The sequence below is a fragment of the Theropithecus gelada genome, chromosome 7b (genome assembly GCF_003255815.1).
Source record: "Theropithecus gelada isolate Dixy chromosome 7b, Tgel_1.0, whole genome shotgun sequence".
Classification (NCBI taxonomy): domain Eukaryota; kingdom Metazoa; phylum Chordata; class Mammalia; order Primates; family Cercopithecidae; genus Theropithecus; species Theropithecus gelada.
In genome coordinates, this window is record NC_037675.1 from 93,430,505 (window position 1) to 93,457,206 (window position 26,702).

The 26,702-nt window shown below is 42.4% G+C and overlaps 1 protein-coding gene across 2 annotated transcripts in view; it reads right to left on the reverse strand.

Moving 5' to 3' along the window:
- The window catches only part of TRIP11 (thyroid hormone receptor interactor 11), a 75,521-nt gene extending 57,241 nt beyond the window's left edge, over nt 1–18,280 (reverse strand). Inside the window, exons 1-4 of one of the 2 annotated variants that reach the window (XM_025392457.1) lie at nt 17,308–18,280; nt 10,694–10,752; nt 4,376–4,486; nt 632–910 (exon numbers count right to left, since the gene is read on the reverse strand). In XM_025392457.1, coding sequence (XP_025248242.1) covers nt 632–910; nt 4,376–4,486; nt 10,694–10,752; nt 17,308–17,446 — 588 coding nt within the window. In that variant the 5' untranslated portion in view covers nt 17,447–18,280. Of the gene's footprint in view, nt 1–631; nt 911–4,375; nt 4,487–10,693; nt 10,756–17,307 lie in introns of both variants that reach the window. The other variant, XM_025392455.1, reaches the window with a different exon arrangement.
- Nucleotides 18,281–26,702: the final 8,422 nt, after the last annotated feature.

Genomic DNA, 26,702 nt, shown 5'->3' on the forward strand with positions numbered 1-26,702 from the left:
AGCTACTTGGGAGGCTGAGACAGGGTTCATTTGAACCCAGGAGGCGGAGGTTGCAGTGAGCCAATACTGTGCCACTGTATTCCAGCCTGGGTGACAGAGTAAGACTCTGTTTAAAAAAAAAAAGAAAGAAAGAAAGAAAGAAAGAAAGTCACTGGCAGAGGTCAGGTGCAGTGGCTCACACCTGTTATCCCAACACTTTAGGAGGCTGAGGTGGGCAGATCACCTGAGGTCAGGAGTTTGAGACTAGCCTGGCCAAAATGGTGAAACCCCGTCTCTACTAAAGATAAAAAAACTAGGCATAGTGGTGTGCTCCTGTAATCCCACCTACCCAGGAGGCTGAGGCAGGAGAATCGCTGGAACCCAGGAGGCGGAGGCTGCAGTGAGCCAAGATCGTGCCATAAGATCTGTCCTCTAGCCTGGGAGACAGAGCAAGATTCTGTCTCAAAAAAATAAAAAAATAAAAAAAATAAAAACACACACAAAAAGAAAGTCACTGACGGAATTAGAATACAGGTTTTCTATTTCCTAGTCCAGGGTTCTTTCTGATATCAAAAGCTCTACATACAGCTTTTTATATTACACCTGTAATTTTACTCAAAGTTTTCAAAAACTCTAAAAAATTTTTATCTACCTGAACAATATGCCTCCAATGGCCAACTTCAGACTCAAGTCTTGAAACTTCGCTTGAGAGTCGGTTTATTTCTTGCTGGGACGAAATTATATCACCAAAGTCCATGTCATCATCATGGAAAGTTGAAGGATGATGACTAATCCCGTAAGCGAAAGAAGATGATGCAGTGGTTGCTGGTACACCACCAGCTCCTGAAGGTACTGAATGAGTAGCTGACTGCAGTTTCAGCAACTGATCCTGGAGTGCAATCTGTCTGGCTTTAAGATGGCTGATTTCTACCTATATATTTATAATCCATGTTTTAGAAAAGGTACTTTAAAACAATCATATTGACCTTTCATAGATTTGTATTAAAAGACACAATATAATAATTTAAGATTATCCAATGATGGTCCTCTATTAACTGAATCTAAGTCTTTATAAAAAAAAAAAAAAACATTCTAACTATAACATTTTTATTTAAAACACACTCACAATTAAGGCATAAATAATGTTACAAATAGTAGAAATATCAGAATTTTGTACGTTAATAAAAGAATGAATTTCTCAGTTAAACACGGGTTTGCTATCTTCTCTGTGTGAAGTAGTATAGGCAATTTCTTAAGGTTCTGTTTGTGATTACCAAATCTTAAATGATGCGAAAATGAAAGCTGTGTCAGTCTATACACTGGAAATTTTCTTAGAATATCTTCTGTTACAAGAGTGTTGTGTAACTGATTATGGCTGGATGTAGGCTTAAAATGCACCATGAATCAGAGGTAACTTTGTACTGGCCTGCACAGCACAGCTGGAAGAATGCTTTGATTTATAAATCCAATCTTTTTAGATAAGAAAACAGTGAAACAGTGAGCCCATGGTTGTTATTAGCCCACGAATCTTAAAAAGAAATAATATACTGAAAGAGGTCTTAGCTCTAGCTTTGGCAAAGAGGAGCCAGTGAAAATCTGACCTATTTAGGAAGAGAACAGTATACAAGTTCTGAAATTACCAGCAGAGTTTTGACTGAAGGCAGGTAAGTCTTAGTGCAAAAAAAATTATAAACACGGACCTACCAAAATGCTACATCCATTCTTGTAAAAGATTATTCAAAACACAAAATCAAACAACATAGACAGAACTGAAATAAGTTTTCTGTAAAGTAGTCAAAGTAGTCCAGAAGACACTGCCACAACTGAGGAAAATTTGATATTGGGAAGACAGTCAACAAGTAAGGTATTTCTATATGCATAAAGTTAAGCAAGTAGACAAAAACCAAACACATTTATGTCGTATGCCATAACAAACAAGTTTTTCATATTGGAGCCCCTTCTCGAATGGAAATCTATAGTAGTGTGCAAATTTCATTCATTTTCCCACAAATGACATGAAGTAAATTACATCTTGGAGAACATGAACATCACAATGAGGCCCACACATAGATTCAGGAAATAACAGATCTATATAATCATATCTTTCATCCTTGTAAAAAGTACTAAAATCCACATCTTTTTCAAAGTATCTATGATATTTAAAAAACTATCATTACATGGTATTTATATCAACTTGTAGAGTTACACAAGTGCAAGCTATAATAACAGATGCTTCCAAACCTGAATGCTTAATGTGCCCTCTAACATCGATAGTTAAGTAGAAAATACCAAAATTTCCCACACCAGTGTTTTCAACTGTGAGGTAAGCATCAGAATCACCTATGGATCTTTTGAAAATGACCAATACAGGTTGAGTATCCTTATCCGAATGCTCGGGACTAGAATCGTTTCACATTTCAGGTATTTTCCAATTTGAGAACATTCTCATAAATATAATGCGATATCCTGGGGATGGGACCCACGTCTAAACACAAAATTCATTTATGTTTCATATACACCTTATACCCACAGTATAAGGTGTGAAAGTAATTTTATAAAACGCTTTTAACAATTTTGTGCATAAAACAAAGCTTGTGTTCAATACTTATGTGTGGAATTTTCCACTTGTGGCATCACACTGGCACTCAAAGTGTTGGATTTTGGAGCATTTCGAATTTTGGTAGGAATGCTCAACCTGTACCAGGGCCTCTTTCCAATACACTAACTTAGAATCTCCTAGGTGGTGTAGACATGTATATGCTTTTAAAGTGTCATAATGATACAGCTGTAAACCCCTGGGTAGGAGGAACTACTATTCTATCATATTTACAACTCAATGCTACTCAAAACGTGGTCCACGGATGAATGCAGTGAATGTTCACTACCAGTTCAGAGCACGTATAGCAATGTGAAGAGGTAGATTTAAGACTTTTAAAGCAATTTGGTAGTAATTTTATATCTACTGAATCTTTTTTTTTTTTTTTTTGAGATGGAGTCTCGCTCTGTCACCCAGGCTAGAGTGTAGTGGCGCGATCTCAGCTCACTGCAACCACCACCTCCCAGGTTCAAGCAATTCTTCTATCTCAGCCTCTCGAGTAGCTGAGACTACAGGCATATGCCACCATGCCCGGCTAATGTTTGTATTATTAGTAGAGACAGGGAATCGAGAAAAATAAAAAAGTAGGTTTGTAACTTTACTTTGAACTTGTGGACAGGCACGGTGGCTCACGCCTGTAATCTCAGCACTTTAGGAGGCCACCTGAGGTCAGGAGTTTGAGACTAGCCTGGCCAATGTGGTGAAACCCAATCTCTAATAAAAATTCAAAAATTAGCCAGGCGTGGTAGTGCATGCCTGTAATCCCAGCTACTCGGGAGGCTGAGGCACGAGAACTGCTTGAACCGGGATGCAGAAGTTGCAGTGAGCCGAGATCACACCACTGCACTTCAGCCTGGGTGACAGAGTAAGACTCTGTCTCATCAAAAAAAAAAAAAAAAAAAAATTAATTGAACTTGCAACTTTGCTTTTTTTAGTATTCACTTTATTTTTATAGTAATTCATTTTTTATTGTATCTTATGAAATTATCACTTTCCAACAAATTGGAAATTTAAGCACTACTCTCAAAACCTATGTATATCTTTAACGTGCTATACTTTTATCTTTCATCTTAGCATGTCACTAAAGGAACTAGAAAGCATGACACCTAAATCTTAAAAACCCAAATATAAAGTTATGGTAGAAATGAACATTTAGTCAACAAACTAAAAAACATCCAAATGATCTGGATAATAAAACAGGAAACAGGTCAATTCAATGTAAGTATTTATTCGGGGCCACTCACGTACTAAACACTAAGGAGAATTCAGTAACAGCACAACACATGAGGACACAGACTGTATTTTAAGGATTCAGAGTAACGTTAAATTATATAATATCTACTATCAGCACTGTAAAGCAAAGATAAATAAATTCCAAAGCAGCCATTTCAAACTAAAAAAACCCAAAAACATTTATAAAGCAATTATACATAAATTATATTTAATATTGTTTTTCCATGGAAAATCAAGCACATGCCAATACAACAAACATTAGGCTTCATAAAATCAGAAATTATAAGCAACAGATGCCTAAAGATATTTTATACAAAAACTTTTTCTCCTTTTGGAAAGAAAAAATTATACTTCACACAGGTTGGTTTATATAATGTAAACTTAATAGAAAACCTTATAAAGTTCTTATTAAATAAGGGATATCAAACTGAGTCGAAAATTATTAAATTCATCACTTTTTCAATATTTTTGTAGATCTGAATACACCTCGATTTATATTCTAACTCTAAAAACATACCTAACTACATTATAGTGAAGTACGTATGAAGTAACTGTGATCACATTTACCTCTTTTTGTTGCAGTTGATTTCGATAACTTGTAGACTGCTGCTTTATTTGAATCTCTGATGCTTCATGTTTCTCTTCTAGATCAGTACAAAGTTTCTTAAGCCTTTCATTCTAGAAAAAAAAAAGTATTTTCAACAAAAAGACTGCAAGTAAAACATGTAATTAGTTTTGTGCATGGCTTTATGAAAAACGTACTGCTTCCCCCCAAAAAAATGTCAAATATAAAAGGTCTCAGACAGAATTCTGGACTTCAAAATATGCTTTTAAATTAAAGTTAAAAATGCACTGACCAGCCGGGCACGGTGCCTCACGCCTGCAATCCCAGCACTTCGGGAGGCCAAGGCAGGCAGATCATGAGGTCAGGAAATCGAGACCATCCTGGCCAACATGGTGAAACCCCCATCTCTACTAAAATACAAAAAAAAATTAGCCGGGCATGGTAGTGCGCACCTATAATCCCAGCAACTCAGGAGGCTGAGGCAGGGGAATTGCTTGAACCTGGGAGGCAGAGGTTGCAGTGAGCCGAGATCATGCCACTGCCTTCCAGCCTGGTGACAGAGCGAGACTCCGTCTCAAAAAAAAAAGAAAAAAAAAATACACTGACCATGTTTATATAGAATATGCATAATTCTAAACCAAACAGTGAAATAGTAACATTTTGCTCAGATTGATTTTCTGTTAAGGCCACTAATCAATGTTTCCCCAACTTTGTCTACCCAGTTCTAGCATACAGTAGTCAATACATATCTAGTAAATACATGGATTACATGTTTTGAGTTTTTGTTTTCTCCCCAAACAGAACTTTTTTTTAAAAGAAATCCTTCTGGGTGAAGTACAGGGAGGAGCTAAAATCTCACATCGTTTGCTTGTCCTTCAGAGTCCCTGAAGGACCTCTGAAAAATCCAATTTGAAAACCACTACTAGAACTGCTTGAAAAAAGTTCAAAGTATACAAAATAGCCTAATTCAATGAATCTAGACATCACACATTGTCTTTTGAGATGTTGAAAAACATGAAAAAAATTACTCAAATTGTATGTACCTAAATATTAAATTATCTTAACCTATTATCATTCCTTATTTGAATGAAATAAGAAGAATATAATGGGGCAAGAGAAATGGACACTAAAACTATCTACAAAAAAGAATTTACAAATCACTGCAGATAACAATTTACTAAGCATTCTACTAATATACCCACAAACACAGTTTAACAACAATGAATGAGAAAAAGGAGACTGATGGTGAGAAAGAAAGCTCTTGCTAAAAGGTGAAGACTTTTTCACTTTGGGGATGTCATTTGTTTTCTTCTTAGATTCTAGGAACTTCTGATGTCAACAGATGTGAAAATAATGATCCAGGAAGATTACATAAATTCGCAGAGAAAATCAATGGAATAATCAAAGGAATAATTACAAAATCCACAAATCCTAGTTTGGGACTCTATCCCCAGAAATCTAACACAGACCTTAATTATCCGGAAGAACTAGTAGTAAGAAACAGGACCAATGGTCACAACAGCTGATTACTTTCTATTCTATTGGCTGCCTTTGCATGATTTTCTGTAAGCTGTTAATAAGAAAAACACCATATATAACTTAGCAATATAATATACTGAAGTCAAACCCTGGTTATAAAAGATCACTTCAGGGTTTTTTTCCACACAAAAATACCTAAGGCTATTTATTTAACTCTGATTAATAAACAGAACTTTAAAACTTTGAATATGGTCAGTATCTACTTGGTTGTCTGCCCTCATCTCCATAGCCATACGAGAGTCAGAAAGATTGAGAAAAGGCTAGGCACGGTAGCTCATGCCTGTAATCTTAGCACTTAGGGAGGCTGAGGCAGGAGGATCACTGGAGCCCAGGCATTCAAGACCAGCCTGGGCAACATAAGGAACAAAAACTACAAATAGAAAAATTAGCTGGGTGTGTTGGCTTGCACCCATAGTCCCAGCTACTCAGGAGGCTGATGAGGGAAGACTGCTTGAGCCTGAGAGGTCATGGCTGCGGGAAGCCATGATCACACCACTGCACTCCAACTTGGGTGACAGAGCAAGACCCTGTCTCAAAAGAAAAAGAAAGGCTGAGAGAGCAAATGAAGGACAGTTTCTCTTCATGTGGCTGAATCCATAAAATATGAAGAGAGTTGCCAGAGATAATATTTTCTATTATATGGAATATGGAACAGAGGGGGCTGGTCTAAAAGGAGAAAAGAATAAATGCATGGAAAGAAGACAAGACAGTACAAATGAAAAGAGAGACAGACTCCTGATGGCCTCCAGGTCTAGCTGCAGTCCCTCTAAACTCTGACTACATTTCTGCCGTTGAGTCCATAGGACACTCATATCTTAAAATATTCTGTCCTACTTAATCCTTGGTTACACCATTAGGGTCCACACAAATCACTTTAATTTCTTTTTTAGGTAGTCCTAACTATTTGTAAAACTTATTCTTTCTGAGAGGTCTACCAACAAAGAGAAAATTTACCTATTTTCAAAAACAGAATAAAACATTCTATCTTACAATTACCATAAGGATACCGTGGATCCTTTTATAAATCTAACAAAAATCATGAGATCATAATCAACTTGTATTTTCTGTATCTTAAAACATTTTGCTCTTTTACTATCACGGCAATTTTAAAAAAACATTTAAAAACTTATTCCCAACTATTTTAAAAATGACAATAAGAAAACGGAAAACCTATGAAATCACCTAGGAGAATGATACAATGGTAAAATAACCAGTTTTCTGACGGCATTGCCCAAAGTATTACATCTTTTTTTTTTTTTTTTTTTGAGACAGAGTCTCACTCTGTCGCCCAGGCTGGAATGTACTGGCACAATCTCAGCACACTGCAACCGGGCTGGAGTGGAGTGGTACAATCTCAGCTCACTGCAACCTCCGCCTCCCAGGTTCAAGCGATTCTCCTGCCTCAGCCTCCTGAATAGCTGGGATTACAGGTACACACCACCACGCCTGGCTAACTTTTGTATTTTTTGTACAGATGGGGTTTCACCACGTTGGTCAGGCTGGTCTCAAACTCTTGACCTTGTGATCCGCCCGCCTCAGCCTCCCAAAGTGCTGGGATTACAGGCGTGAGCCACCACACCTGGCCTATATCAACTTTTTAAAAGAAAACAGCTGTCTACAGACACCACTTTTTGCAGTTGTTTTTTTGTCTCTTTCATTGAAGACAGCTAAAAACTCAGAATTTTTAATTATTTGATGAAGAGAAGAGAACTGACAAAGGTAAACATTTCACAATTATCAGACAACTCAGAAGATGAATGCAAAGAGACAGAGAGCAGCATCCTAGAGTCTAATGGTTATGGTGAAATGGACTGTAGAAGTGAAATCTTATACAAATCTTCAGATGGCAATATCCTGGATGAATTTTCTGAAAGTCAAGAATTGATGAGTGAACAATAGATTTCTAAGAACAAAAAAGAAATATGGCTTTCACATCATTCAACAGGAAAATACTTTACTCTGCATTGTTTTGTGACAAGGACCTATACCATTTCATTTTGCTAAGCAGGTATGTGACAGTATTATTTATTTATTTTGAAACTGAGTCTCGCTCTTGTTGCCCAGGCTGGAGTGCAATGGCGGGATCTCGGCTCACTGCAACCTCCACCTCCCAGGTTCAATGATTCTCCTGCCTCAGCCTCCCCAGCAGCTGAGATTACAGGCATGTGCCACCACACCCAGCAAATTCTGTACTTTTAGTAGAGACGGGGTATCTCCATGTTGGTCAAGCTGGTCTCCAACTCACGTGATCCACCCGCCTCAGCCTCCCAAAGTGCTGGGATTACAGGCGTGAGCCACCGCGCCTGTCCATGTGACAGTGTTCTTTCATCATGTATATTTGTACACCAACATTTACTTGATATGTTCATATGTAGAAGGCTAAAGGCAGGTGTGTATACAAAAGCAACTGGGAGGAAACAGATGACACAGAAATGAAAAAAGCTCAGTGGACTGACCATTCTAATTGGCATTTATAAATCTAAGAATAAACATGCTTTGTAATTATGGAGCAAAGATGACAGCCATTATCTCTTCAATAAAATCATGAGCCATTACAATTTTCAAAAGTATTCGTTTTAATGACACAATCAAGAACCAGGCTGGGCATGGTGGCTCATGCCTGTAATCCCAGCACTTTCAGAGGCCAAGGTGGAAAGACTGCTTGAAGCCAGGAGTTTGAGACCAGCCTGGTCAACAGAACAAGACATGGTCTCCACAAAAAAATTTATTTATTTATTTACTTACTTACTTATTTATTGGAGACGGAGTATTGCTTAGGCTGGAGTGCAGTGGTGTGGTCTCGGCTCACTGCAACCTCTGCCTCCTGGGTTCAAGTGATTCTCCTGCCTCAGCCTCCCAAGTAGCTGGGATTACAGGCGCCCGCCACCATATCTAGCTAATTTTTGTATTTTTAGTAGAGACGGGGTTTCACCATGTTGACCAAGCTGACCTCAAGTGATCTGACCACCTCAGCCTCCCAAAGTGCTGGGATTATAGGCATGAGCCACCGTGCCCAGCCTATTAGAAAAAAATTTTAAAAATTAGCTGGGTGTGGTGTCGCATGCCTGTGGTCCCAGCTCTTCAAGAGGCTGAAGCAGAAGGATCGGTTGAGCCCAGAAGTTTAAGGTTGCAGTGAACTATGATTGCGCCACTGTACTCCAGCCTGGGCAAAAAAGCAAGACCCTGTCTCAAAACAACCACCACAACAAAAATAACTAGAAGTAGTAATATCCTGAAATCTATTAGGGAGGTAACTGAAATTTGGAATCAATATTTTATTTTATGAGATAAAGATATTCCATGTTATGCAATTAAAGGTTAAAAAGCAGTTAACTGAATTCAAAGAACATTGGTTATTTTGAGTCTTTAAGGTTTCAAAACCAGAAAAAAATTACATAAAAATTTGGATTTGCTGTATTTAAATTATTAAAATGTCTTTTTCTTTTTTTGATACAAGGTCTTACTCTGTCGCCCAGGCTGGAGTACAATGGCAGGATCACAGTTCACCGTAGCCTTGACTTTCTGGGCCCTAAGATCAGGTAATCCTCCCACCTCAGCCTCCCGAGTAGCAGGGACTACAGACACCCACCACTATACCTTGGCTAATTTTTTTATCTTTATTTTTTGTAACCAGTCTCAAACTCTAGGCCTCAAGCCATCCTCCCACCTCTACCTCCCAAAGTGCTGAGATTACAGGCATGAGCCACTGTACCTAGTCTAGACACTAATAATGAATAAAACAGTAAAATTAATTTGCTATTCCTATATCTTTTTTTCTTTTTTTGGATGGAGTTTTTCTCTGTCACTCATGCTGGAATGCAGTGGTATGATCTCGGCTCAATGCAACCTGCGCCTCCCAGTTTCCAGCAATTCTCCTGCCTTAAGCCTCCTGGGTAGCTGGGATTATAGGTGTGCGCCACCACATCTGGCTAATTTTTTTTATTTTTAGTCAGAGATGGGGTTTCACTATGTTGGCCAAGCTTGTCTCGAACTCCTGACCTCAAGTGATCCACCTGCCTTGGCTTCCCAAAATGTGGGGATTACAGACATGAGCCACTGTGCCTGGCTGCTATTCCTATATTCTTAACTTCTTTGTATCCAAATATTATTATCATTTTAGTGTTTAAAAAGCTCCAGGTTAAACAGAATTGCATTCTTAATATTATACTTAGTCAGGCGCGGTGGCTCACGTCTGTAATCCCAGCACTTTGGGAGGGTAAGGCGTGTGAATCACAAGGTCAGAAGTTTGAGACCAGCCTGGCCAATATGGTGAAAATACAAAATTAGCCGGGTGTGGTAACAGTTCTATAATCCCAGCTACTCAGGGGGCTGAGGCAGAGAAATTGCTTGAACCCAGGAGGTGGAGGTTGTAGTGAGCCAAGATGGTGCCACTGCACTCCAGCCTGGGTGACAGAGACTCCATCTCAAAAAAAAAAAAAATTATTCTTAAATAAATGTACCTCTGCAATTTAGTACGCTGTTAGAACACAGTAAACCCCGGATTATGATAAATTATTGATACTATTATTTCTACATTTGGCAGTTTTCCTACTTATACAGAAATAGAGATGGAAATATTAAAGAATAGCAAACTGCAGTACCAGGTAAATACATTTTTCATCTACAGAGGTTGATAAAAGCTCAAAAAACAATCGAGATTAAACAAGAAAAGAAAAAAAAGTGCTAAGCAGTACATTTAAAAAGAAAGGATCAAAATAATGTTTGTGTAACTTTCATGACTTTGAAAAAGAAAAATCGAAGTAGTCTTTGATTTTCCTTACCTCTGATCTCAAGATTGCATGAATGGCTTCAATTTCCTTTGTTCTAGAACCAGGTAATTCTGCTACAAGAGAAATATCAAATATTGAATATTTAATCAATACCATATGAAGTGATAAACAGGTATTTTCAGGAAAATATATTTCACTGAGTTTACACAGAATAGTAGGCTGATATGAGAGGATTCAGAAGAAAAAAATTACTTTATTTCCATAACAACTTTTCACTGACACTAATGTTCTTCATTGTCATAAAAGTCATTCTTTTTGCCTATGCCCTCTATCTTAGGATGTTTACCTTTACCCCTTAGAAATGTTCATTAAAATTTTGCTGTGGGAAATTAAGCTTTAGAAATTAAAACTATTTCTCTGTGGGCTTATGCTGCTATAATTTTAGATGAAACTTATTCAACTGGGGCTTCAGGCCTTATTTCTAACTGTAAGAATTAAAGAAAGAGGAGACAAACACAAAGGGTGGCTTGCCAGTTAAGACAGGTTTATTTTAGAGAAAACAAACCTGAGAGGGGCATTTGGCTGAGTTAGGTTAGAGGCACACTCTCTTCCAGACTAAGAGTTTTTAAGGATTTAGGGTGGGAGAGTGTATTAGAGGCTTAGACCGCCTCTGTGTTTTTTTGTAGTGCTTATCTGGGAGGGAGAGTTGTGTGTTTGTTCCATTTTTTCTGGAGTTGCAGGCATACCCCCTGAATCTGCTTTAGCTTCCCTATTTTAGTGCACCTGAAGGGAAATGAAAGTGCTTATTAAGGCCCACTGCTTTAGTGGGGCCCATTGTATGAGAGTGAAGTTTGGCAGTTATCCAAGACACTTCCCCCCACCTCCTTTTGTGCCCGAGCACCCCCTCTGTATGTGTTTTACTGTCTGCTTTTTCTGGCTGCTTGTAGTTAGAAGAGAAGTGACTTCCTCGAAATGCATGAGGCTAGAAAGAGGGCTAGAGGTCGGGTGCGGTGGCTCACGCCTGTAATCCCAGCACTTTGGGAGGCCCAAGTGGGCGGATCACATGAGATCGGGAGTTTGAGACCAGCCTGGCCAACAGGTAAAATCTCATCTCTACTGAAAATACAAAAATTAGCCAGGTATGGTGGCGCACGCCTATAATTCTAGCTACTCAGGAGGCTGAGGCAGAAGAATCACTTGAACCTGGGAGGTGGAGGTTGCAGTGAGTCGACGTTGCCCCACTGCACTCCAGCCTGGGCGACAGAGTGAGACTCCGTCTCCAAAAAAAGAAGGGGAGCTGGAACTTAAAAGTGGCAGTATTTGTCTGAGATAACACTGTACCTGCTCTGTCACTAACTTCTGCTCTTAATACTATCAAATAATAAATGACCTCTAAACCAAGAAAAATATACTGAGAACACTTAAAGTAACATAGACGCAATTTATTAAAAATGTGAATGAGCTCAGTCTGGGTTTGTACATTTTCATTTTTTAATTTTCTCGGAGAAAGTCTCACTTCACTCTGTCACCTAGGCTGGAGTATAATGGTGGGATCATGGCTCACTGTAGCCTCAAATTCTCTCGCTTCAGCCTTCCAAGTAGTTGGAACTACAGGCACATGTGACCACACCTACCTAATTTTTTTACTTTTTTGGAGAGATGAAGTTTCACTATGTTGCCCAGGCAGGTCTCGAACTCCTAGCCTTAGGCAGTCCTCCACACTCAGCCTCCCAAAGTGCTGGGATTACAGGTGTGAGTCACCATGCATGGCCCTTGGTTTTGTACATCTTCATTTAAAGTAGAGTCAGAGCCCAGCAATATCAACATTTTAACCACAAATGCTAGTAGAAAATCATCATCCGGCTGCTCTTGGTGGCTCACACCTGTAATCCCAGCACTTTGGGAGGCCGAGGCAGGTGGATCACTTGGTCAGGAGTTCAAGACAACCCTGGCCAATATGGCAAAACCCCATCTCTACTAAAAATACAAAAAAACTGGTCAGTCATGGTGGAGGGTGCCTGTAATCTGCAATCCCAGCTACTTAGGAGGTGAGGCAGGAGAAATTGCTTGAACCGGGGAGGCAGAAACTGCAGTGAGCCGAGATTGTGCCACTGCACTCCAGTCTGGGCGACAGAACAAGACTTGGTCTCAACAACAAAAAAAAAAAGAAAAGAAAATCATCATCCAGAGTTAGATTTTTTTCCTAGGTACTAGTATTTTTTTCATTACTCACAGCTCCTTAATATAAAAATAACTTCTCTGGACTACAGTTCATTAGGAGTTTCCAATTTTTTGGCTTCCCTGGGCCATACTGGAAGAACTGTCTTGGGCCATACATAAAATACACTAACGCTAACAATCGCTAATGAGTTTTAAAAAAAAAAAAAAAAACGCAAAAAAAACTCTTTTCGTTTTTTTTTTGAGACAGAGTGTCCCTCTGTCGCCCAGGCTGGAGTGTAGTGGCACAATCCCAGCTCACTGCAACCTCCACCTCCTGGGTTCAAGTGATTCTCCCAACTCAGCCTCCCCAGTAGCTGGGACTATAGGCCTGTGCCACCACGCCCAGCTAATTTTTGTATCTTTTACTAAAGAGACGAGGTTTCACCATGTTGGCCAGGCTGGCCTTAAACTCCTGACCTCAGGTGATCCTGAGGTCCTCCTCGGTCTCCCAAAGTGCTGGGATTACAAGCGTGAACCACCGTGCCCAGCCAGAAAAACTCATAATATTTTTTTTTTGGGACGGAGTCTCGCTCTGTCGCCCAGGCTGGAGTGCAGTGGCCAGATCTCAGCTCACTGCAAGCTCCGCCTCCCGGGTTTATGCCATTCTCCTGCCTCAGCCTCCCAAGTAGCTGGGACTACAGACGCCCGCCACCTCACCTGGCTAGTTTTTTGTATTTTTTAGTAGAGACTGGGTTTCACCGTGTTAGCCAGGATGGTCTCGATCTCCTGACCTCGTGATCCGCCCGTCTCGGCCTCCCAAAGTGCTGGGATTACAGGCTTAAGCCACCGCGCCCGGCCAAAACTCATAATATTTTAAGCAAGTTTGTGAATTTGTGTTGGGTCTCATTCAAAACCCATCCTAGGCCACATGTGGCCTGCAGACCACAGGTTGGAGAAGCTTGGTTTAAATCAAAAGAAGCATGCAATAATTACAGTGACAAACACTCTTGTTTAGAAAATCACCAGGGAGGGTTACATCTGTGGTTGGTTGTACGTCTTGCTTGAAACTATGAAAGGACTGTTTAATTGCTACTCTGAAGAGGACAAGGTATAATCTAATTTGTTTAGGAAGGTAATTGTTAAAAGCAGCAACTATTTTAAAGAGTGATTTTACAAGTTCATGCAAACTTCATACCCTCCCCCACAAGAAAAACTTGGCCTTTTTAGGTATAAAGGGGAGATATTATGCAGACAAAAATATTCTGACTTTGTCAATGAGGGCAAATATGACATTTACCCTTCATTAATGTTTACGATTTGCTAGGCACAATTCCAGTCATTTTGCACTCATGATTTCATTTAATACTCTCAACCTCACAATAGATATGATTATCCCTGTTTAAAAGATAAGGAAACTGTGCTTTTCGGAGGTTCATTTCTAATAATTTGTCCAAAATCCCACAACTTGTAATGCACAAAAGCAGAATTTCAACCCATGTCTCTCTGATTTAAAAGCCCAAGCTCCTAACCTTGAATAAATCAGTAGTGTTAGGTAAAATTGCAACCTTCTGATATTACAAATATGGATGGCTTTTAAGTTGTCTCCATAGTGCTATTTTGGAACTGTTTTATTTTGCATTACTGACACAGGGTAAACACTAATAAATACTTGTTGAATGAATAAAAGAACTGTAGTCTGACCCTCCTTTCCCTTTATTTTTTTGAGACAGGGTCGTCTCTGTCACCCAGGCTGGAGTTCAGTGGTGCAATCACAGCTCACTGGAGCCTTGAACTCCTGGGCTCAAGCAAACCTCCCATCTCACCTCCCAAGTAGGTGAGACTATAGGCACATACCACCATGCCCAGCTAAAAACTTTTTGTAGAGATGAGATCTCCCTACATTGCCCAGGCTGGTCCCCAACTCCTGGCTTTAAGCTATCCTCCCACTTGGGCCTACCAAAGAGCTGAGATTACAGGTGTGAACCACCACACCTGGCCAGACTCCTATTTTTAAAAATTTACAAAATCAATAAATTAGGTGTTAAGCAAGTCTGACTGAAATACAAAGGGAAAAGAATAAAGGCATTAAGCAACTTTGCAGATTTCTCATCACCCACTTGTGCCATTTTTATTAAGCATCTACTATGTGCCAAAAGGAAGGTGCCACATATTTGGGAATATAAAGAGCAAAAAAATTCAGTCCCCACCCTGGGCATCAGGAAAACAGATAAACTATAACTCAACATGTTAAGTGCTGTCAGGGAGAGATCCACAAAGTTCTGTTAGAACACAGATCACCAAATTCAACTCAACAACTCAACCTGTGTGGGAGTCAGAATGGTTCACCAAATACTTAAGTACCTGACATGTGAGCAGGGTTGTACAGGAAAATTGTTTTCTGGGTGAAGGAGGAAATAGAGAAGAAAGGGCTTTCCATACAGAGGCTTGAAGTTGTGTAGGTGCCTGAAAAATCCCACATGACAGAAGCTGTGCGTATAAGCAAGCTTATGTATGTGCACATGTACAGCAACTGGTATGGCAACTAGAAGAGGTTCACTGAAGGTCAGTCACAGTGGCTCACGCCTGTAATCCCAGCACTCTGGGAGGCCGAGGCGGGAGGATCACCTGAGGTCTCAGGAGTTCAAGACCAGCCTGGCCAACATGGTGAAACCTCATCTCTACTAAAAATACAAAAATTAGCTGGGTGTGGTGGCACACGCCTGTAATCCCAGCTACTTGGGAGGCTCAGGTAGGAGAATTGCTTGAACCCAGGAGGCGAAGGTTGCAGTGAGCCAAGATCATGCCACTGCATCCAGCCTACGCAACAGAGTGAGATTCCATCCAAAACTGAGAGGTTTGGATTTTGTTCTGTAACAGGGTCAAGAAACTTTTAAGCAGGTTTGTTTTTAAAAAGTAACTGACAATACAATTGAAAATGGACTGGAGTAGGGAGAAATGGGTGACAGGACATGAAAGACGAATAGTCCCTGGGAAAGATTATAGGGATCAAAAGAATAAGGAGTAATAAAGGAAAGGACAATTCTGGCATAGGATAAACAAGATTTCAAGACCAACTGGAAGTAGGAGATGAAAAAAGACATAAAACAAAGACATGAAGAGTTACAGTTTAGGAAACTGAGAATGAAGCCATTAAGATTGAGAAAATAGCACATTTGGCAGGAAAACAAAATGAATACCACCTTAAACCTGGAAGACATCCAGGTTGAGGGATGCACATTCTCTGGCTTAGGGTCAAAGGACAGCCAACCGTTTTCCCCTATCTAGGATATAAGGAGCGACTAGTCATTTCCCATAGTTATCCAGCTCTTCTGTGCTTCTGACTGCCCTCAAGGTCCCATGCTTTCCCCAACACATAAAGACGCCCTTTCATTTCTATACCCAAACCTGTCTCACTGATGCACCTTTATGGCATGGGGAACCTCAAGCGGTAAAGTGGATTTCGGTAGCTCCCCAGTCTATTCTTCCTTCCATCTAAATAGACCCACAGAAACTCAAAACATAAGCATTATCTTTCCCGATTTCAACCAAATAAATATGAAGGATCTGTTAAATAAGCAATTAAAAAAAACTAAGCCAGAATACTAATTTATTAAATTTATTTATAAGAAATACAATTGTCAAAGCAGCAGCTCTCACCCAAAAGAACAGTCCATTATCTCCCTGGAGCAGACTTAGATTGAAACTTAAAAACTGTTTCGATCCAAACATTGCGTACTGAAATGCCAAGAAATCAAAATAGTAATTAACGGATAGTAATTAATGTAGCCATTGATTACCATGTAACTCTGGGTCACTATTGTGTGTGACTCAATCTTGTTTTACTAACAAGACTGAGGACTTCAAAAATGAGTGAAGATTGCTAAGGGTACCTTAATAATAGGGTTGTCTTCCCTATTCTACTGTCGAAATACGGACGAAATGAGCGACTATACACAAAAATACATTCTCAGCTGGAACGCTACAATGTATCATCACAATAAGGAAAAGTAAAAAATAATTAAATGGAAAAATATGGACGTGTTTCATAACATACTCAAGACAGAAAAGAGCAAAACTCACCGAATGTTTAAATTATGAGTTATTTCAACTGTTACAAAAATAGAACACATATACAATTCTTTAAACTGTGTCAGAATACAGGGAAGTAAGAATGAGCTCAGACCCCAAACTGAGGGCAAAGTGGTGGGCGTGGATAAACCAAACAAAAATAAATTCGACATAACATAGGAGCAGTTTCACTCTACTGTACTTTGAGATATCCAGAATATTTAAAGGAGGAGAACCAGGAGTCTTCCCCTGGCCCCCAGTGGTCTTTCATCATAGAAAATCTGTTGAGAAGAGGCAAGAGGAGGTGTGTGAAGAAAAAAGGGAGGAGCAGCATTCCTTTGCGACCTGTCCGCGTCTCCTGACTGATGGAAGTAGAGACCAAACGGACGTTCCCAGGGTCTTAGAAAAGCCCTCCCTTCCCTCGCTCCAGCTGTTACCTTCCACTTCCTCCGTGCCCTCCATCAGCATATCCTTTGTAAAGTTTGAAATCTGGCCAGTGAGGGAAGCCAGGCTGCCCCCGACATGACCCAGAGACTGGCCCAATCCGGAGCCGAGGCCCCCAAGCCAGGACGACATCGCAGCGAGTTTAGAGAACGACCTGGTCCGCTCGGGGGGGGAAAAAAAAAAAAAAAAAAAAAAAAGTTTAGCGCCGTCGGACGATCTGACCAAATATCCTTGAACGCCTGCCTTCGCGAGACAGGATATGATAACACAAAGCGGGGTTCTCAAGCAAGGCCGGCTCCAGGTTCTGCCTAGCAACGCAGAGGCCTGGTCTGGAATTTTACCAGGGGCCCGCCTCTAGTGACACAGTCACCCACGGAGGGCCTTCTGCTCATTCCCGCCGTCCAGATTGGGCCACTTCTTCCTCAGCTCTAGTGAGTTTCCCCAGTTCCGTGGGCTACTCCTGCCAACTCGACGCCGGCCGCCATGACACTCGCTCGGAAAGCGGCAGCGGATCATAGAAAGGCGTCGCGGTGGCGTAGACAGGCCCCGCGAAGCCGCCGGACGTGTCCTTGGCGCAAGGGAGGCTGGGATCGCGGAGGACCGCGCGCCGGTTGGATTGACTGCCGCCAGCGCCTAGCGCAAGGTTAGGTACACGCAGCCGGCCGGCTTTGGCCGGGGTAGGAATGGCCTGGATAACTGGGGCATCGCGGCGCTTCTCGGACTCCTGCAGCTGCGTTTCAAAGCAGAGCCGACCCTTGGTGGGTAGTCCGGGGACCCTGCGAACCCTCCTTGTGTTGTTGAAACCTAGTGTTTTAACTGGGACTACCTCTAGCGGTGCCTGGAGACTTGGCGGGGACGTTCCATTGCGCAGGAAGCGGCTTCAAATAACTTACACGCCTCACTGTATCGATTAGCTGCTCCGTGACAGGCACTATGGTAGGAACTGAGGCTGCAAAGATAGAACGGACGGGTAAAAAAAAAAAAAAAAAAAAGAAAGAAAGAAAAAGAAAAGAGAAAGAAAGAAAAGGAAAAAAAAGGATGAGTTGAAAATTCAGGTGTCCAAGCAGGAAACACACTTTCCTTCTATAGGAGAAATCTCTGGTGCCTTTATAGCTCACAGTTGAAACCCTACCTTCTTTAACATAGGATGAGCTATTTTCGTGAAGCTGACCTCACCCAAGTAGTTAAAAAACGGTCAACCGTTTTTCAAAATGACTCTTTAGAGGACAGCAGGGCAACTTAATAGAGAAGTGCCATTTAGTGTCAACGCTCCTCTGGTATTGGCGGCACTTGCTATGCAAGTGCTACACCTCCCTCAGTCCTGTTAGCCACACTGTGGCTGTAACACAAGTGTCCTGCCTTGGTTGCTTCCTTCCCTAAAGGAAGAAAAGTTGTCATGTGACTTTCAAGCAATTGGTGCAGGATACGTGGACACACAGCATCTAGCCAGGGAGACTTCCACATTTTTGGTTTCAAAAGGATATAGATCTGCAGTTCTTTTAAGCATAGCAATAGGTATACTGGCATCTTTCACTTTGATTGTATTCACAAGAGGGGCTACTGCAGATTGCACAGTTTGTGAACAGAACATTGGGAATGCCTCCAGTATTTGAGATCTGATAGCACCAGGCAATAGTAGTTCTCCCTGAAAGCTGAATTTTTTTTTTTTTTTTTTTTTTTTTTTTTGATATGGAGCCTCGCTCTGTGACCCAGGCTGGAGTGCAGTGGCGAGATCTCAGCTCACTGCAACCTCCGCCTCCTGGGTTCAAGCAATTCTCCTGCCTCAGCCTCCGAAGTAGCTGGGACTACAGGCGCCCATTCTTCATTTTACTAATGAGAAACCAGTGCCCAGAAATGTTAAGTAACCCGTCCAAGGTCATACAGCTAATAAGTGACAGACCCAGGCAGTCAGGCTTTGGAGTCTGCACATCTAACCACTGGGCTATGATGTTCACATGAATGCAGGGAAAGCATTTAATAAACACTTAAAGAATGAGATGTAAATTTTATTTTAAGCACATTCAGATATCCAGTGTGACTCCTGGATGTTTAAAAAAAAAAAAAAAAAAGCAGGGCCGGGGGCAGTGGCTTACGCCTGTAATCCCCAGCACCTTGGGAGGCCAAGGCAGGCGGATCACCTGAGGTCAGGCCTTCAAGACCAGACTGGCCAACATGGTGAAACCCCATCTCTACTAAAAATACAAAAATTAGCCAGGTGTGGTGGCAGGCACTTGTCACACGCGTCCATGTGAAGAGACCACCAAACAGGCTTGGTGTGAGCAATAAAGCTGTTTATTTCACCTGGGTGCAGGTGGGCTGAGTCCGAAAAGAGAGTCAGCAAGGGGAGCTAAGGGTGGGGCAGTTTTATAGGATTTAGGTAGGTATTGGAAAATTACAGTAAAAGGGGGTTGTTCTCTGGTGGGCAGGGGTGGAGGTCACAAGGTGCTGGATGTGGGAGCTTCTGAGCCAGGAGAAGGAATTTCAAAAGGTAATGTCATCAGTTAAGGCGGGAACCAGCCATTTTCACTTCTTTTGTGATTCTTCAGTTGCTTCAGGCCATCTGGATGTATATATGTGCAGGCTTGGGCTCAGAGGCCAGACATTCCTGTCTTCTTATATTAATAAGAAAAATAAAATAGTGTTGAAGTGTTGGGGCAGTGAAAATTTTATGGGGTGGTATGGAGAGATAATGGGCGATGCTTTTCAGGGCTGCTTCAAGTGGGATTAGGGGCGGCGTGGGAACCTAGAGTGGGAGAGATTAAGCTGAAGGAAAATTTTGTGGTAAGGGGTGATATTGTGGGGTTGTTAGAAGGAGCATTTATCATATAGAATGATTGGTGATGGCCTGGATGTGGTTTTGTATGAATTGAGAAACTAAACGGAAGACACAAGGTCCAAATAAGAGAAGGAGAAAAACAGGTATTAAAGGACTAAGAATAGGGAGGACCCAGGACATCCAATTAGAGAGTGCCCAAGGGGGTTCAGTATAATTGGTTGGTAAGTTTTTGGGCTGTATTACTGAGTTTTTTAATGTTGTCATACACCAGGCCAGATTGATTTAGGTAAAAACAACACTCTTCATTTAAAAATATACAGAGCCCTCCTTTTTCAGCAGTAAGTCAAGGCCTTGGCGGTTTGGAGGACAACTGCAGCTAGAGAGTCAACTTGGGCCTGAAGGACTGATAAAGTTTGTGATATGTCTGTGATGCTAGCAGAGAAGTCATTAGAGAGGCTATGGAAGGTTGTGACAGAGGTTGAAATGCCTGCTATTCCAGTACTGAGAGCAATAGTGGAGGTAGAAAGTCCTAAACCGACAAGCAAGGGAATTAGTGGAATAACTCTTTTTTTGTCGTATCAGTGTCATAAGGGGAACAGGAAGCTTATGCCACCCTCTACCTCTCCCCAGCTATCTCCACCATACTATCAATCTTATCATAAGGGGAACAGGAAGCTCTTCGGTTCCATTTGCAAATTGAATTTTGGGAGTAAGGAAAACTAGTGTGCATGTGCCTGTCCAATTAGCAGGTAGACACATGTAGGTAGAGGATCCACAGAGGAAGAAAAAGCCTTGTGCAAGGCAAAACTGGAAATGCAAAGTAAAAAGATGAGAAGGAGTGCTGAAAGGGGTGTGTTTTACCCAGACTCCTAGGGCTCCAGCTAGGGCGGCAGCCATCAGAGGTTGTAATGGGGACTGACGCAGTAACTGTGTAGAGGGGGAGGTTGAGTTTTCATGGTGTATGAGAAAACGTTGAGTGTCTACGAGCAACCTTTCAGTATTATTTCTGGGGCTGGGTATAAGTAAACAAGAAGAAGGCCTGGGAGGACAGTCTCATGAGCAAGGGGAGGGTAGCCAAGGATGGAGTGAAATATAGGGTAAGTGTCTTCCTAAGCAGGAATTACTGCTAATGTTTTTAAGTTTGCCTGTATCGATAGAGGGCTTATCTGTAGTATGGAGCTGGAAGGCTCCAATTGTTTCAGTGATGCGTGTAGTTGGACTTTGGAGATAAAGAGTGAAGGAACATCGAGAAGGTGAAAGGTTACCCAGGGGAATTCCAGTGGGTCTTTGCCGAGAGATACATAAAGGAGCGGCCACAGGAATAGTAGTTTGTGTTGTGAGGGGTCCAAATATGGGGGGAGTAGAGTTGATAGAAGGAGAAAGGTTTTTTAAGTAAGTGTGGAGGAGGGCGGCAGCTTGCTGATGTGAAATGTCTGGGGAGGTCTTGCTGGACCTGTCTAGAAAGTAAAGAAATTCTTCAGGAGGGAAAAGGTGAGGGCTGTTAAAGGAAGTTTGGAGGTGTACGGAGACAGGAGATGTTGACGAGTCTGTATGTAAGGTGGGGACAACTGTGTAGGCGCAGGAAGAAAGGGAAATGCAAAGCCAGCAATTGTTCGCTAAGGAGGGATTAGAAACGGCTAGGAGAGAGTGAGTAAGGTTAATAGTGTGGTGGAGATAGCTGGGGAGAGGTAAAGGGTGGCATAAGCATGGGAATGAGAATGAGAATGAGTGTAAAAGTAAAGAATAGAGCTTCATCAGGGTGGAAGTATTGGAGGGTGCCCTGCCAGCAAAGATCATCTATCCACTCTAAGAGGGAGTTTAGAGTGGCAGTTTGGGGATAGCACCAGGAGATATCAGCTATCCCGGCCCGCGGGATCGTCGAAGCAGGCCCTGGAGGAGGGAGTGGGAATTTGGGGAACAAGAGACACGAGAAATGGAGACAGGACAGTGCTCTGATCAAGTCTCATTTAATGGCGGTAATGCAATGCCTTATATACACTTGGAGGGGAAGGGGTTGGGCCAGAGGCGGAGATGATCTCATCGCGGAGGGCATGGCCAGGTAGGTATTGGTTTCTCCGGTTGGACGTCATGTTGCGCCTGCGCTGTCAGTTGGAAATTTTCCCGGGTGCGGGATGGCGCCTGCGCTACAAAGTAACAATTTTCGCGCGTGGGAAAGATAGGTGAAGAAGAAGCAGGAAGAGCGCCATCTTGTGTGAGGTATTTATACAGGGAAAAGGTAAATCTAGGGAGGAGGCATGGGGTGGAAATGAATAGAGCTCAGGCGTTTTTTAATCGTCAGTTATTATTTGCTATGGCCGGGGCGCGCAGCTCCGGACATCAGCTGTGATGGCTTAGAGAAACTGTAAACCGGCAGTGTAAACAAAAGCAGGGCATTTATGAGTAATTGAGAACGGTGAATAGGAGTATGACTAGACAGAAGATAGTAGGGATGACAAGTTTTTGGGGCACAGTCCAAATAGTGAGGGTGACTGTGTAAAGCCCTGTTGCAAAAAGTAGGGTAAGGACGAACAGACCTAATAGAATGAAGAGATGTATTAGGCTCATGAGGGTTATTACTGTTCTTCAGAAATGCAAGTGAGTTTAACGGAAGTAGGGGAGAGTGTTTGCGACTTCCAAGAGGAGGAGGAGGGATTAGGCTGGCTGTCCAACAAATACAGCTTTATTCTGGAACGGTGAACCCAGTGGGAGGATCCTGCAGGTGGATGGTAGTTGGGGTACTATAGATGACTAAGTACGGTTTGGTCCATTGAGGTTGTAGCGTGTGAGGGATCAGGTTTTTAACAAGAACTGATCATCCAGCTAGAGTGTCTTCATATGGCTGGGAATCTCGAGTAGGCAAGAGAAGATTAGCAGCCTGGTGAATTTCCTGTCTAGCCTGCTGGAGGACTAGAAGATTGTCACCTAGAGGGCTGGTGTCTGGGACAAGGTTGGGGCCGAGCAAGAAACTGCATCCATTTAAAAGTTCAAATCGACTGTACCCTATAACATCTTGAGGACAGGCTCTAATTCTGAGAAGGGCAAGAGGTAAAAATACTGTCTAGTCCTTTTAAAGTCGGAGGCTGAGCTTGGTGAGGTGTGTCTTTAAAAGACCATTAGTCCGTTCTACGTTTCCTGATGATTGAGGACAGTAAGGGGTATGAAGTTTCCACTGAATACCAAGAGCCTGAGAAACTGCTTGGGCGATTTGACTAGTAAAGGCTGGTCCATTATTGGACTGTATAGAGGTGGGAAGGCCAAACTGAGGAATTATGTCTGACAGAAGGGAAGAAATGACCACGTGGCCTTCTCAGACCCTGTGGGAAAGGCCTGTACTCATCAAGTGAAAGTGTCTACCCAGACCAAGAGGTATTTTAGTTTCCTGACTCGGGACATGTGAGTAAAGTCAATTTGCCAGTCCTGGGCAGGGGCGAATCCCCGAGCTTGATGTGTAGGGAAGGCAGGGGGCCTGAATAATCCCTGAGGAGTAGTAGAACAGCAGATGGAACACTGAGAAGTGATTTCCTTGAGGATAGATTTCCACGTTGGAAAGGAAATGAGAGGTTCTAAGAGACGGGCTAGCAGCTTTTAACCTACATGGAAGAGGTTATGAAACGACAATAGAATAAAATGGGCCAGTGAGGTTGGAAGGAGATATTTTCCTTGGTCTAAGAACCATTTGCGTTATGTGGGAAGAGATTGATAGGTGGAAGTTTCAGTCTGTGAGTAGGTGGGAGTGACTGATGAGAAGGAGAAAAACTGGCCGTGAGGGACAGAAGTTGGAACGCTAGCTGCTGCTTTAGCTGCCTTATCAGCATAAGCGTTGCCCAGAGCAATGGGATCTGATGCCTTTTGATGGCCCCTGTAGTGAACGACTCCAGCTTCCTTTGGAAGTAAAGCAGCCTTGAGAAGAGTTTTTATTAAAGAGGCATTAATGATGGAGGACCCTTGCGTAGTGAGGAAACCTCTTTCTGCCCATATAACAGCATTGTGGTGCAGGATATGGAAGGCATATTTAGAGTCAGTTTATACTGACAGGTAGTCCTTTTGCAAGAGTGAGGGCTTGAGTTAAGGCAATGAGTTCGGCTTGCTGAGAGGTAGTGGAGGGGGGCAGAGCGGTAGCCTCAAGGGTAGATGTGGAAGATACTACTATAGCATAGCCTGCCTTTGCTGGTGAATGGCAATTAGGCCTGCCATCAATAAACCAAGTGTGATCAGGGTGAGGAACAGGAAAGAAGGAAATATGGGGAAATGGAGTGAATGCCAGGTGGATTAGAGAGATACAGTCATGGGGATCAGGTGTGGTATCAGGAATAATGTGGGGGCTAGCCTAAAACAGTAAGGTCAAGTTGTTTGGACAGAAAGGCTACAAGGCACAGTCCTGGCTCTTGTGTAAGAATTCCGACCACACAGCCCTGCAGTTCGGCTGTGTGTAATGAAAAAAGGGTTGGGATGAGTTAGGGAGAACTAGTGTGGGAGCAGCTTTTAGGGCTGTTTTTTAAGGAATGGAAAGGGAAGTGGGGAAAGGACATAGGATTTATGGGGTCAGCTAGGTTTGCTTCTGTGAGTTTATATAATGGTTTTGTTAGGATGGCACAACCAGGTTTCCAAAGGCAAAAATATCCAACCATGCCCAGCAAGGAAAGGAGTTGTTGTTTTGTAGAAGGGGTTGGGGTTTGAGAGATCAGTTGGACATGATAGGCAGGGACAGCATGTGTGTTTTTATGAAGAATTATGCTGAGGTAGGTAACGGATGGAGAAGAAATTTGAGCTTTGGAGGGAGATACCTAATATCCCTTAGAGAATAAATGTTGAAGGAGCAGGAGGGTGTTTTGTCGAGAAGATTCAAAGGAGGGGCTACAAAGTTGAACGTCATCACTATATTGAATAAGGTGAGAAGCGAAGGAGTGGAAAGTAAATCATGAGAAAGAGCTTGGCTGAAGTAATGAGGGCTGTCCCTGAAGCCTTGTGGCAGTACAGCCCAGGTAAGCTGCTGAGACTGATGGGTGTCAGGGTCAGTTCAGGTAAAAGCAAAGAGAGGCTGGGACAAGGGGTGTAGGGGAATAGTGAAAAAAGCATCTTTAAGATCAAGAATGGAATAGTGAGTTGTGGAGGAAGGTACTGAGGACAAAAGAGTGTACGGGGTTGGGCACCACAGGGTGGATAGGCAAAACAATTTGGTTGATAAGGCCCAGATCCTGAATTAACCTGTAAGACTTGTCTGGTTTTTGAACAGGTAAAATGGGAGAATTTTAAGAAGAGTTTATGGGTTTTAGAAGCCCGTGCTGTAGCAGGCGAGTGATAACAGACTTCAATCCCCTTAAAGCCTGTTGTGGGATGGGATACTGGTGTTGAGCCGGGTAAGGGTGATTAGCTTTTAATGGGATAGTAATGGGTGTTTGATCAGTTGCCAGGGAGGGAGTGGAGGTGTCCCATTGTGGGTTAAGGTGGGGGGATACGAGAGGAAGACGCAAAGGAGGCTTTGGGTTGGGAAGAAGGTTGGCAATGAGATGTGGCTGTAGTCCAGGAATAATCAGGGAAGCAGATAACTAGGTTAAAATGTCTCAGCCTAATAAGGGAACTGGGCATGTGGGGATAACTAAAAAAGAGTGCATAAAAGAATGTTGTCCAAGTTGGCACCAGAGTGGGGGAGTTTTAAAGGGTTTTGAAGCTTGGCTGTCAGTACCCACAACAGTTATGGAGGCAAGGGAAACAGGCCCTTAAAGAGAAGGTAATGTGGAGTGGGTAGCCCCCATATCAGTTAAACAGGGGATAGACTTACCCTCCACTGTAAGAGTTACCCAAAGCTCAGCATCTGTGATGGTCCAGGGGGCTTCTGAGGCAATCGAGCAGTGTCGGTCTTCAGCTGCTAAGCCGAGAAGATCTGGGAAAGAGTCAGTCAGAGAGCCTTGGGCCAGAGTTCCAGGGGCTCTGGGAGTATCTGCCAGGTTGGACAGTCCGATTTCCACTGGAGTCCTGCACAGATGGGACATGGCTTAGGAGGAATCCTGGGCTGCGGGTATTCCTTGGCCCAGTGGCCAGATTTCTGGCACTTGAAGCAAGATCCTGGGGTAGGCGGTCCTGGAGGAATGCCTGACCACTGTGGTTCAGGCATTTGGAAGGTCTTGTGTGCTGGAGATGTGGCTGGGGTTTGTCTCACAGTGGAGGCAAGGAATTGCAACTCAGAAATACGTTGCTACTTGGCTGCCTCTACTCTGTTATTGTACACCTTGAAGGCAAGGTTAATTAAGTCATGTTGTGGGGATTGAGGGCCAGAATCTAATTTTTTGGAGCTTTTTCTAATGTCGGGAGTGGGTTGGGTAATAAAATGCATGTTGAGAATAAGACGGCCTTCTGGCCCTTCTGGGTCTAGGGTGGTAAAGCATCTAAGGGTTGTTGCCAAACAGGCCATGAACAGGGTTGAGTTTTTATATTTGATGAAAAAGAGTCTAAACGCTAACTGATTTGGGAGAGGTCGGATAAAGAAAAAGGAGCATTAACCTTGGCTATACCTTCAGCTCCAGCCACCTCTTTAAGAGGAAATTGTTGGGCAGGTGGGGGAGGGCTAGTCAAGGAAAGAAACTGTAAGCCAGATGGGATGTTAGGAGGGGGTGA